Source organism: Schistocerca nitens, chromosome 6, assembly GCF_023898315.1.
Source record: "Schistocerca nitens isolate TAMUIC-IGC-003100 chromosome 6, iqSchNite1.1, whole genome shotgun sequence".
NCBI lineage: Eukaryota > Metazoa > Arthropoda > Insecta > Orthoptera > Acrididae > Schistocerca > Schistocerca nitens.
The window spans coordinates 611,716,670-611,731,412 of record NC_064619.1 but is presented as its reverse complement, the minus strand read 5'-3'; the positions used below and the strand labels follow the sequence as shown (position 1 = coordinate 611,731,412).

Here is a 14,743-nt window from a genome sequence, read left to right as displayed (position 1 = left end):
GAGTATTGTCCTGCAAAATTATGGTCAGGTCCTGCAGCAACTGTCATCACTTCTGTCTCTAACCTGGTCGTAGATTGTATTCCAAAAAAGAACAGCATAGAGATAGAAGTGATGACACTTTCTGCAGGAAATTTTACAGGACAATGTTCAAGCACATACAGTGGAAGCTATTACTGATTTTTTTGACTGACGGGTGTGCTAAGTGCTATACCACCTACTGCACTCCCCTGACTTAAGCCCTCGTAAGTTCAGCTTGATTTCTAAACTGAAGGAAACACTTCATGGCATTAGCTTGAGAACTGCTACAAATTCGTTGGGCAATATACCGCGCCGCTCGAACTGTCAACACAACTGGCACTGCTAAGAGCATCCTCGACTTCCACATCGCTGGCAACGGGCTATACACAATGCTGGTGACTACTTTGAAGGTCAGTAACACTTTGAAACACGTATCTATTTTGTACGAGCTGTAAATAAATACTTGCCACTATTTAAGTTTCAACCCTCGTATATACACGGCAATGTCCTGACTGAATGACTTATCATCGTCCAGCGCAGCCCAAACCGATAAGGATAAAATCTTGAGATTTGGAGGGGATGTTGATATTATAGTGTAGGCATCATTAAAGGAGAGATTATTCGAAATGCCATCCCAAAGCAGCTGAGACAGGGGATGCAATGTTTTTGCAAATATGACGCAAGTAAGGTAATTTTGAAGCTACTAAAATTGATATTTGGTTTCTCGATCAGAAACAAAGAAATGCGAGTTCCTCTATTTTTGGAAATTTAACCCGTATTAGGGTGAAATATTCGATAAGGATTTGTTTGAAAGTAAATCATCATTAAAGACTACAGCATTTTCAAGCTACGTCTATACAGATTGGTATTTCGCTTCTCGGTGTTGCATATCACCATAAGAATGCGAAAGCCATGATTAATAAAGACCTTGGACTCCAGCTACCAAAATCGCTTTTTGGTCAGAAGTAAAATTAGAAAAGGCCATGTTTCTGCGGCCTTAATTAGCGAGAAAAGATTAGGGTGTGTTGCAATGTGTGAACTACATATAAATTTTATTAAAGAAAAACAAAAAGAATTGTGTAGACAATACAATCTTTGCGAGGATGCAGCGGGTGCTACGCTAGTTAGGAAGGGTACGTTTGTGGTCCGAGGTGCAGCCCCACAGTGACTGTGCTGTTTCTCCAGGAAAAAGACTGTAATGGGCCGCGTGACCTACGGGACATTTTTGTTTTACATGGTCATCCTCGTCTCTGTTAATAAAAATGAACAGTATTTATAGCAAATAGAAAACTGTCAATGTTTAATTCGGGTTTTATTGTAAAATTGTTTATTTGTAATTTGAAACCCAGCGGTATTCTAGTAAAAATGAAAATGGATACAGATTTATAATAAAGTTCTAGAAAACGTAATTTCGAAAAAAAGATAAAATAAAAAAATTAAAAAAACATATCAAACATTGCTTCAGTACTTCTTCGAGCTTATATAAAACATGATTCTCATATTCATAAACAACTTTCGCACATAGCTACAATAGCAGAAATCTCTTGCCTTTCATCATGGTGGAGAACGTACAAAATAACAATAATTATATACATTTTCATGTTTGTGCATGTAAGCTGTACTTGCATCAAAACTGATTACTCTGGTTACATAAAAACGTAAAAGTTACACGGTCAGCAAATTTTTATTACTTATGAAACACAATTTATATTTCGTAAGGACATAAAGTACACGATGGACTAACACTAAACGAGGAGGGTTGCAATTAGCTGCAAAACAAACAAAAAACAAAGTGTCTCGTAGACTCTCAGTTTCTCTCTCGCATATTCATTAACGTGTCTTTCCTTACCAATGCCGCCAACAATTCTGCCATTTGCTACGCCATTTGCGTAGTGTACCAAATGTACCAAGCCGGTGTTTTGGGAAAGCACAACTCTGGTGGTCACTGAATGCATCTCTCTTCGACTTATCCTGTGAGGTAGAAATGATCAAAAGACATAGCTATGCTGCTAATAATGCAAGATACAAGAAGAGGAAAGTACTGTAAACAGAGTCCTATTCATAGAGCTGCCTGTTGTAGGCTTATGAAGGTCTGGGGTAGGTGATATGTGATGAACTTGGAGACGAATCTCGGGCAAAAGCACAGCTGGACGAAGCTCACCTGGACGAAGTCTGTTCCAACACCCGTGTATGTAGCTGATAGCTTATTACAAACGGAACTGAGATAGGTGGTGGACTCGCTAAGTAACAGTATAGTTAATACAACAAGAGAATGCAAAAGTCTACTAGCAATGGAGATATTTAGAGGTGGTAATATACGAAACCCATGAAACGTTAGTGCAACGGGGCCAAATAAATGTTCCTTTTCGTTTCGTTGAGATCTTTACAAGGAATTTTAATCACTAACTTATGTTTCCCAATGTGAAAATTTAATGTCACGAACGGTTCCGTTCAATAAACATCATCAGGTGACACTGCCAAAAGTCTTTATAACAATTACTCCCAAAATGATAACAACTTTATGGCTTTAATTATGACACAAATCCTCTGCCGACCACCTGGCAGATGCACAGCGAGCTGTGAGTCATGACGAGATCGGATGTTGTGTACACTAGACGAGTCCAGGGCTCGTAATTTTCCAGTTACGTGACGATTTGTTACCTAGATTATTGGCTGTGTTACCTGACAATATTCATTGTAAAGAACTGGTCGTGACACAATCCATGTACCTTAATAAACATGCGGTGGTCTTTTGTTAACATTAACAAGGAACAATCGTGGAACACAAGATTGCCAAAATTTATTGTCGTCTCTCACTTACATTGGGAGAAATTAGCATCGTCTATACACGTTAATAGTTCAAGTACGCCACCATGTTTTTCTATCTGTATGTGAATGCTAATGACAGAAAATAATTCAATGTTTTCAGTAATAGATGGATCGATTTACGATGGAGTCTTGTGTCTATCACTAGACAGCACAACGCCAGACAATCCGTTCGGAAGTAGATACAAGAGGCGTTCAGTAAGTAGTGCAACACATTAATTCTTTTATGATTTTATGCAGGATTGTAATACACCGTATTATTCCCCATTATTTTGCATACAAAGCACAATTTTTCAGCATGATCTCGGTCCAATGCGACTGCCTTACGTCGCGTTACAGAGGCCGAGCATGTCCGCATTATACCACTCTACTGGCCGAATCGGAGACAACGCCTTGCTGCATCAATAACCTCCACATCATCCACATACTGAGTTAGGTGTAGTGTATCCTTCATTGGGCCAGACAAGTGATCCTTGGCTGCCTTTCATGGTCTTCTCTTACGCGACGAGGAACTCAACGGCACATACCTTTGAGTACCCCAACTGGTGGACGAGTGTGTCAGCACGATCAATGCATCTGGTTCAGGTCGGCATACCGGGAAGGTCTTCCTTTACAGGAGTGTAGTTGTCCAATAATTGTCCAAAAAGCATTGCCCCACAAATGCCGTATTTTTATGTGGTGAATTGTCACCCCGGAAGAAACAGCCGTCCTGTCTGCAATACCGTGAACACGATAAATACCACCATTCCGCAACACCATACAGCACTTGATGGTAGGTAAATTGCTCCCGGAATTCGTCAAACACAAAACCATCCATCCACTTGCCAGAGGATATAGCGTGTAATCACCCCTAATTACACTACCTGAAATGTCACTTAGCGCCGACTACAGAAATGAATGGCCTACGAGGAGCTACCCGACCATTTTACCCTATTCTTCTTACCTCCCTACGTACCGTCATTGTGCTATAATAGACTGCTGGTAGCACTTTGCACCTGACGAGTGACTTCTTCCGCTGATTTCATGAGACTTTTTACAACCGCTCTCCGCTATGCTCCACGGCCCCTGTCCGATAGAACATGAGTTCCGGCTGGTCTTGTTTTAGCTGTGGTTGTTCCTTCGCGGTCTGCTTCACAGTGACGTCACCAACAGAGGCCTTGGGCAGCTGTAGAAGGGTTAAAATGTCCCCGATGGATTTTTTGGTCAGGTGACTTCCAATGGCTAGTCCATGTCATGTCGAAAGTCACTGAGGTCAGCTGGCTGACCCATTCTGCTGTTACTGCTCCTCTACTGACAACACAGTACTCCCTGCACCGAGCAGGGCGCCGCAGCGGTTAGCACACTGGACGACAGTTCAAATGTCCACAGCTCGTGGTCGAGTGGATAGCGTCGCTGCCCCTAGATCACGGGGTCCCGGGTTCAATTCCTGGCCGGGGTGGTGATTTTTACCTGCAGGGGACTGGGCTTTTGTGTTGTCCTCATCAATTCATGATCCTCCTCATCATTCCTGACAGTGGCTAGATTGCATTGTGCAAAGATTGCACTGTGTAAAAATTGAGATTTTGTGCTGGCACTGATGACCACAGTTGAGCGCCCCGCAAACCAATCGTCATCATCATGACGGTTCTATCCCGCGTCCAGCCATCCTGATTTACGTTTTCCGTGATTCCACTGAAGCACTAAGGCAAATGCCGGGATGGTTCCTTCGAAAGTACGCTGCCGATTTCCTCCTCCATCCCTCCATAATCAGAGTTGGTCCGTAATGACTTCACCGCCAACGGGACTGTAAACACTGTTCTCCTTCTCTTACTACTCCCCACCTATTTTTATACTGGAGAATCCGCCTGTCGTGACGTCTACTGATGACATTACGTAAGACTGTCCAGATACTTTTCATCGTTTAGTATGGAGGCTGGTAACTTAACAAGAATAAATAATCATATCCGTGTCATTACTTAAAATACTGGTAGCTGCTACAGCCCTTGTCACACATAGCATTCTTGCGGAACGGAAAAGCAACCGAAACAAATGGAAAAACTCTCATTATTATAACTTAAATGTACAATAGCAATTGTTTCATTTAGATTCACAAAAGAACCCTCATAATGTACGAGGGCTATTCCGAAAGTAAGGTCCGATAGGTCGCGAAATGGAAACCACGGTAAAAATCAAAAATGTTTTATTTGCAACAGTTAGATACACCTTGCAGCTACTTATCTCCATAGTCGCCGACCCGACTTAGACGTGTATCGTAGCGTTGTACCAACTTTCCAATACCCTCGCTATAGAAGGCAGCCGCCAGTGCTCTCCGCCAATTCTCTACGCTGGCCTACGGCTCGTTGTCTTGTGCCGAAATGTTGTCTTCAAAGACAGCGGTTCATGTGACCAGAGCTGAAACTCAGAGGGAGACAATTACGGGCTGTATTGTGGGTAATCTCACATTTCCATTTGAAAACGATGCAGGAGCATCTTCATTGCCCCTGCAGAATGCGGCTGAGAATTGTCTTGAAGACGAAACAGCACGACAGTTATGTAATGTTAGCTGCATAGCTTCAGGGGAAATTTCTCACCAGGCCCTCGCACTTGGCGGCAGACACTATTTTCTAGACATCTTTACGCACTCACTGCGAGCTCAGAAATGAGAAGAGCGACGTGATGCTAACTGGGGTTATACTAGAGACACTACCCAACACATCTGTGCAAAGCTTTATCGGATTTTCATAGTCGTTTCCATTTCGTGACCGATCGGACCTTACTTTCGGAATAGCCCTCGTAGAAATAAAAAAAAAAAAAAGCTCCGTCTTTAGGCCCCAAGGGGCCCTTCCGGGACCGTCCGGCCGCCGTGTCATCCTCCGAGGAGGATGCGGATAAGGAGGGGCGTGTGGTCAGCACACCGCACTCCCGACCGTTAGGACGGTATTCTTTGACCGAAGCCGCTACTAATCGGTCGAGTAGCTCCTCAATTGGCATCACGAGGCTGAGTGCACCCCGAAAAATGGCAACAGCACATGGCGGCGGGATGGTGACCCATCCAAGCGCCGGCCACGCCCGACAGCGCTTAACTTCGGTGATCGCACGGGAACCGGTGTAGCCACTGCGGCAAGGCCGTTGCCCCTCGTAGAAATAACTAAATGTAAATTACAGGGTAGCAATTACTGAACTATATGAAATAAAATCGTCATATCTTCTGAACGGTTTGCGATAGGACACTCAAACTGCACGGCTGGCCTCGGTATATGATAGGGATTAGCATGCTCATGCATGTTTTGGTTTACCGAAGAAGCCCACTTTCAAAAATGGTTCAAATGGCTCTGAGCACTATGGGACTTGACAACTTAGGTCTTGTCCCATAGAACTTAGAACTACTTAAACCTAACTAACCTAAGGACATCACACACATCCATGCCCGAGGCAGGATTCGAACCAGCGACCGTAGCTGTCTCGCGGTTCCGGACTGAAGCGTCTAGAACTGCTCGGGCACCACGGCCAGTAGCCAAATTTCATTTGGATGGGTTCGTCAATAAGCAAAATTGGCACATTTGGGGGACTGAGAATCAGCATTTCGCGATCGAAAGGTCTCTTCACTCTCAGTGGGTGACTGTGTGGTATGCAATGTCCAGTCACGTAATAATCTGTGCGATATTCCTCGATGGCACTGTGACTCCCGAACGGTAGAGAGTTTCCTCTGCTTGTCTTCGTGCTTGCCAAGCCCTGTCATGGCCATCAGTGTCGTCGCGTTTGTCGCCGATTGAGAAACGTGGGAGCCCAATGGGTAGGGCCTGTTACGACGCGAGTCGGCAGCACTTACGTTCCGAGGAAGCAAATGGTATGTTCTCGTTGCTAGCGACAAATTGGTGGAAGGTGGCCAGGCGAATGTGGACTGGCAACCGGAAGAGTAGCTGACTCGAGGGCACTTTAAAGAAATATGTTGTACTCAACTTGTGGGTGAGGAAATGCTACACTCTTCAGAACTTGTGGCTAGCTATCAGTAGCTCCGCGTCCCGGGGGTGCGTCTGAGTACACTGAATGTTTGCCTGTAGAGCTATCAACAACACGGTGTAACATTCGGTGTGGTGTCACCGCAAGGCACCACACTTGCTAGGTTGTAGGCTCGAAATCGGGCGCGGTCCGTCAGTACACATCGGACCCGCGAGTCGCCACTGTCGACGCTAGCAGACCGAGCGCCGCCATTCGGCTGGTCTTACGTGACAAGCTAGCGCACTGGCCAGTTCTACAGCCGACTTTAATAGGAATGGTTCAGTCGTTATAGCTTCAGAGATCTCATTTGCAAAAACGCTTGTTAGCATAGCCTTCAGCTAAGACGGTAGCTAAGACCTAGCCCGGCGCCAGATACATTTTATGCATTGACAATTGATCTATATGTGTGAAGCAATCAGAATTGTAAAGAAGTATTCGCAGTTCAGTCTATATCTGCACTTGTAAATATTATTGTACAAAGTCAAGATCGACGTTCACCGATGATGCTGAATTAAAGATAAATATTTAATTGTATTCCCGTCTACTACCTTTCTAATCTCCTAATATGTTCCAGATACATCCCGTCAAGTATAGTTCATTGATCCTCACGGCAGCCTAAATGATCAACGCGTGCAGTTAGTGGCGACACCTCGTGATCAGACTAAGAGGCAAATGGCGTGACTCAGCCGGGTCACCGCTTTTCCATGAGGCCCATAGTTCCACCTCATACACAACATTCGGCACCAGCTATCGTCACGAAGTAATCTTGACTAGAAGCTATCTTGAACTAGAAGATTGGCGGGCAACTGCACGCCGCTTATAACGCCGTCGTTGCGGTCTTCATTAGTCGGTGGCCTGGAGGTTCTTCGTAGGAGGGATACTCAAAGGGCTGCCCGCGATACCCGCAGGAATCTTCGAGGCACCTGCTCCAGCAGCATCGATAGGTTACAATACTACAGGGCCCTCCTACTAGTTGGGGATTTTGACGATCTAACTCGCCAACTGAACTCGGCACGAGATTCCTCAGGAGGACATCCAACTACGGTATCAGTGCCAAGCCGAATAACAGCTACCAAAGGGTCTCAGGTGGCGGAACGCGTTATTGATTTGCTCAATTTGTGAAGCTCTTTCTCTTGAATAAATCATCCATTTGATCTGAAATTGTAATCTTGCGTTTGTCTATACGTGTACGTCACAACTACCGATTTTCGTCCCATTCGGTAACTCCTTCGTCGCTCGTCGTCTTTCTTTTTACTCCCATTTTTTTAGAGTGTATTTCACAAATTATGTGTACTTCTTGTTTTCCCAACGCGGAAAACTTGACTTGTTACACTAGCTGGTACTGGTGACCTACTGATCCTCGACAGGTGACTTCCTGGCGGACCCGCAGACGACGCCGCGGGCCTCCTCCAGACAGCCTTCCGGCCCGCCAGAGCCGGAGTTCGACGCTGGGCAGGTGACCAACGTGACGGCGCTGCTAGGGGCCACCGCCTACCTGCACTGCCGAGTCAGGAACCTGGGCGAGCACGCCGTGAGTTTACATCTCGCCGTGTCTGCTACCTTCCACCACAACTCTCTGCTTGTCCTTCTTTGTTACACTACTGCCCATTAAAATTGCTACACGAATAAGAAATGCAGATCATAACCGGGAATTCATTGGACAAATATATTATACTAGAACTGACATGTCATTACATTTTCACGCAATTTCGGTGCATAGATCCTGAGAAATCAGTACCCAGAACAACAACCTCTGGCCGTAATTGATACGCCTGGGCATTGAGTCAAACAGAGATTCGATGGCGTGTACAGGTACATCTGCCCATGCAGCTTCAACACGATGCCACAGTTCATCAAGAGTAGTGACTGGTGTATTGTGACGAGCCAGTTGCTCGACCACCGTTAACCAGCCGTTTTCAATTGTGAGAGATCTGCAGAACGTGCTGGCCAGGGCAGCAGTCGAACATTTTCTGTATCCAGAAACGCCCGTACAGGACCTGCAATATGCGGTCGTGCATTATCCTGCTGAAATGTAGGGTTTCTCAGGGATCGAATGAAGGGTAGAGCCACGGGTCGTAACACATATGAAATGTAACGTCTACTGTTCAAAGTGCCGTCAATGCAACCAAGAGGTGACCGAGACGTGTAACAAATGGCACCCCATAGCACCACGCCGGGTGATACGCAAGTATGGCGATGACAGATACACGCTTCCAACGTGCATTCACTGCCATGTCGCCAAACACGGATGCGACCATCATGATGCTGTAAACAGAACCCGCAAACGTCGTCAAACTGTTCGTGCAGATGTTTGTTGCCTTGCAAACGTCCCCATCTGTTGACTCAGGGATCGAGACGTGGCTGCACGATCAGTTACAGCCATGAGGATAAGATGCCTGTCATCTCGACTGCTAGTGATACGAGGCCGTTGGGGTCCAGCACGGCGTTCCGTATTACCCTCCTGAACCCACCGATTCCATATTCTGCTAACCGTCATTGGATCTCGACCAACGCGAGCAGCAATGTCGCGATACGATAAACCGCAATCGCGATATGGTACAATCCGACCTTTATCAAAGTCGGAAACGTCATGGTACGCATTTCTCCTCCTTACACGAGGCATCACAACAACGTATCACCAGGCAACGCCGGTCAACTGTGGTTTGTGTATGAGAAATCGGTTGGAAAGTTTCCTCAGGTTAGCACGTTCTAGGTGTCGCCACTGGTGCCAACCTTGTATGAATGCTCTGAAAAGCTAATCATTTACATATCACAGCATCTTTTTCCTGTCGGTTGCATTTCGCGTCTATAGCACGTCATCTTGGTGGTGTAGCAATTTTAATGGACAGTAATGTCGATTACGAAATAAAGGGAATGTCTTCTTCTCTAAGATAGTGCCACTGCTATGTAAATACAATGAAGAGACAAAGAAACTGGTACACCTGGCTTATATCGTGTAGGGCCCCCACGAGTACGCAGAAGTGACGCAACGCAACGAGCCATGAACTCGACTAATGTCTGAAGTAGTGCTCGATGGAAATGACATGAGAGTGTTGAGATCTCTTCTGAACAGCACATTGCAAGGCACCCCAGATATGCTCAATAATGTTCATGTCTGGGGAGTCTGGTGGCCAGCGGGTGTTTAAACTCAGAAGAGTATCCATGCAGCCGCTCTCTAGCAATTCTGGACGTGAAGGGTGTCGCATTGTACCGATGGAATTGTATGAGTCCGTCATAATGCACAATAGACATGAATGGATCCATGTGACCAGACAGGATGCTTACATACGTGTCACTCGTCAGAGTAGTATCTACAGGTGCCATATCACTCAAGCTGCACCAGCCCCACTCCACCAGCTTTGACACTCCCCTGCCGACATGCAGAGTCCATAGATTCATGAGGTTGTCTCCATACCCGTACACGCCCATCCGCCCGATACAATTTGTACCGAGACCCGTCCGACCACGCAACATGTTTCCAGTCATCAAAAGTCTAGTGTCCGTGTTGACGGGACCAGGCGTGGCGTAAACGTTTTTGTCGTCCAGTCATAAAGGGTAAACGAGTGGGCCTTCCACTCCGAAAACCCATATCGAGGATGTTTCGTTGAATGGTTCGGACACTTTTTGATGCCCCAGCTTTGAAATCTGCAGCAGTTTGCGGAAGTGTTGCACTTCTGTGACATTGAACAATTGTCTTCAGTCACCGTTGGTCCCTTTCTTACAGGATCTTTTTACGGACATAGCAATGTCGGAGATTCGATGTTCTATCGGATTCGTGATATCCAAGTACACTCGTGAAATGGTTGATTGGGAAAATCCAAGCTTCTTCGCTACCTCGGAGATCTTGTGTCCCATTGCTCGTGCGCCGACTATAGCACCACGTTCCAACTCACTTAAATCTCGATAACCTGCTGTTGTAGCCGCAGTAAATGATTTAACAACAGCGCCAGAGACTTGTCTTATATAGGCGTTTCGGACCGTGGCGCCATATTCTGAATGTTTACGTATCTCTGTATTTGAACAGGCATGCCTATACAACTTTCTTTGGCGCTTCAGTGTTCGCCCAAAGCATTTAATGGATGTGTCATGATAAATTTGAGTTTTCGTATAGCCGCTTTCAGATAGACCAAGGGAAGGCATCTATGTTATTTTTTAAAATTATTAGTGTATCCTTAAGCAAAATTTAAAGTGTTACTTTACTTATTATCGATTTTGGCGCTGGAAAGCACCATCTTCACGTCTCAGAAAACACCCTTTTTTTGTCATATCCGTACATCATGCAGTAAATCAGTGGTTCCTAACCTGGACTTGGGGTAATTACCCCCTGAGGGCTCACTAAACTACAATTTTGTAAGACTCTAATATTGATTAAATAAGTTCTCAATGACTACTTTTTCTCAATTACTAGCATTAATGTGGTGGCGGCACAGGTTCCTCACTCAGTCCACCCACTACACACTTATATTATGCTTTGTCCCGTACATCGCTGATAATAAAAGTGAGACGTATACGTAAGAAATGTTAAATATCTCAAGAAAATATCTTCAAGTTGTAGATAATACCTACGCTTGTCCTCGCTTCGAAACAGATAAATCAATTAATGGACAGCACGACACAGCAGCAACTACACAAGGGCTATTATAGTGCTGTACACAGTATTATTATTACTATTATTATTATTATTATTATTATTATTGCTATTAGCATTAGTGACAGACATGAAGTATTAACAGTGCAATATCAGTAGCAAATTTAACAGTTTGTGTCAGTTTTCATTACAGTTACTGCATTTTCTACAACCAAACTACATAGTCTTCCAATTTCTGCCAGTTCAGAAGTACGTATAGTGCAAACATTTTAATTTTGTTGATTTTAAATGTGGTTGGGTACGCAGGCCAAGCAAGTGCAGCAGCAAAGAGGAGTAATGCAGGGGAGGTACACACACAAACTAAATATTATTCATCCTTCGTCATTTTTCAAATAAAAGTGTTCCAAGAAAATCCTTTTGTTATACAGTTTAGTTAGGTGCTAAAGTCGGTGATAATGTGAAGGAGGGGGTGGGGAGGAGCAGACGGCAGGTTGAAAGGGGGGAGGGAGCCTTCTGTCTGATTCCACTCAGGGTTAATCGTCAAAGGAAGGTTGGGAACCACTGCAGTAAATGGAATATCTGTAATAGGTCTTAAAACTGCTCATACATTAATCCAAGTATACTAAATCAGTTCCATTTTCCATGCGTATCATGTAATAAATAAAGTGCTAAAAACTGAATCAAAGGAAAATATATGAATTAATTACTGTGATACATAATTTTCGTAGATACTTCAGTAAACTCCATCGGCTGTACGAAATACATGTAGTACAGTGGGAAAGTGACGATTACTGACTGTCAAATCTACTAAAAGAGATTCATCCATAGTGTCTTGTACCAGAGCGAAAGGATATACTAATCTGTTGTGTACATAGTTCCGCGTAGTCAGCGCGTACACAACTTTCCAACCAGATCGCGCCCCACTAAGCACAACAGCGCAGGCGCAGCGCTCGTCCGTCTCCACACTACGAGATGGCGCTGCCATAGAGATGGACCAAATTCTGCTTCCGCCGATCTGCGTATTAATATGTAATGCAGCCAATGATATTGCTGCTAATGTAGAACCTTTTCTCCTCGCGGATCACACTCGCGTAGTGATACATGAACGCGCGAGGTATTATAACGAGTGTACAGACCTCCGATTAGTCAGTCTGCATTTGTCTGCACCAGTCTGTACCAGTCTGCATTAGTCTCTACCAGTCTATAGTCAAGTTTCAGTCTGCACCTAAGAAGATTATCATATTCCTGTACATAGCCATGAAGATAAATGTGTAGACACTTTGTCAAGTATCAGAGATATGTGAGAATAAGATTAACGTACCAAGACCAAAGGAACTTCAGATTGTCAATTGTAAACAGCATCCAGAATGAAGTTACGTAATGTCTATGCTTTTTATTATTTTAATAAATGTGTGTGAAAATTAATCAAGTTCTGTTCAAAGTTGGTCACCGTCAATCTGCTACTTTAAGCATGCAAGTGGCATTTCTATCGTCTGACCTAACGGCAGAAGATAAACACGCCACGATAAGACCACGATACATATTACTGACACTCGTCTACTTCGTTAGAGCGACAAGTCAAATAATCTGATGGTGTGTGTACCGAAGGTCTTACAGTACGCACACCACATAAACTTTATGGTTGCTTGTGACATATGGTCACGATATAACAGGAGTTTCCAGTATCACTTTGTTTTAGCTTTGTTTTAGGAATTATTCATCGCAGACAGCAATTTAATAGTATCCTCCATCGACATGTATTTTTTCAGTTACCAGATTATCTGCGTACTTACCTGATTTATTATACCTGTCTAGCGTCTTTCTATAAATTTAAGTTTCGTGGCAAATATGAGTGTTTTACGGCCTGAAACGAACCGCAGTGTTAAAGTGTTTATGGGTTTGCGTTGTATCGTGATTTCCGCTGGCGTGTGTGCAATGCTCTCCATTTCCCTCATGTGGAAAAGCGTCCATTATGCACTTTTTGCAACTCGTGTAGCATTATTAATACCAGTTATACGACGAACGTTGAGGGAAAGCCGTAACTTCACACTGAAACCTATTACAACACAAATATTATTCTATACTACTTTTATAAGTTTTACTAATAAATATTGCAAAATATTACAACAGTGTCGCGTATTTTTCATTCGCAATGTTACATAATATTCTATTAAGAACCGCCGGAGACGTCAATTGCTACATTTTATGTGTATCACCAGACGACTGAATAATGTAACTATCCCGGATGGCTGTAGTACTGCCAACGCAATTATACGGAAGTGAAACATGTGTGGTATATAGAAAGAATAGTATTCAGAGAATGGACATTTGTCTGAGAAATGCCAACGGACTTTAAGGTACAGAAAGAATCACATATGTTGATATCAGAAATGAAATAAATACATGGTTGAAGAAAATAACAGACGATTGAATAATTTAACTATCCTGGCTGTCTGTAGTTCTGTCAACGCAATTATACGGAAGTGAAACATGTGTGGTATACAGAAAGAATAGTATTCAGAGAATGAAGATTTCTCTAAGAAATGCAAACGGATTTAAAGATACAAAAAAATCACATATGTTGCTTTCAGAAATGAAATAAACATATGGTTGAAGAAAATTACAGATTCTGGAATCAATATCTCCAGACAATGGAACTGCAATACCTGCAATAACATAGGAATACTAATGAAAAGGAAGAAGAGTCAGTGGAAATGGTGGGAACCGTAACAGGTGACAGAATTCCAACAACTGAAAGTGAAGAAGATGATGATGATTAACAGGTACAAGAAAATGTAAGCCGTGCGAATGTTAGAAATTACAGAAATTTAGTTGTTTTTCAACAATCCAATTTCACGATAGGTTGCTTTCTGATGGTAATAGTTATGTTTCCTGACTTCTGAACTTTTAATCCGTCACCCACGCGGCAGCTTCTCTGCTTGGAATACACAAACAAAACTGTTATACTGACGACACACTTCACGTACACATACAATACTAATATTTCTACACGAAAGGTTTGAGAATGGAGTAGTCTGTGTTTTACAACCGGAGTAACTCATGCCCCAGAGAGAATAATTGCACGGAAACCATCTCGAATGTCCCCTTTACTTAGACTTCACAAGGCTACCCATGTGTATGGTCTGGTTAAGCTAAAATGATTGTAGAATCTGCAGGATAGCATTACTGTACAATCTTCTTCTATTGTCTTTTACTGTTTTATTGTCTGTAAGTGTCTAGTTCTTAGAAATGGATGTCACAAATGGAACGTAAGGACGGTGGGGTCATGGCGAATGTAGACCCCGTCTGCTGGACATTTATTTCTTCCTATCA

The 14,743-nt window shown here is 43.7% G+C and overlaps 1 protein-coding gene across 1 annotated transcript in view; it reads left to right on the top strand.

The window, feature by feature from the left end:
* Window positions 1–14,743, top strand: part of LOC126263521 (neurotrimin-like) — a 91,659-nt gene that overhangs the window by 22,646 nt on the left and 54,270 nt on the right. The window contains exon 2 of the mRNA XM_049960614.1: window positions 8,190–8,353. Coding sequence (XP_049816571.1) covers window positions 8,190–8,353 — 164 coding nt within the window. The remainder of the gene's footprint in view (window positions 1–8,189; window positions 8,354–14,743) is intronic.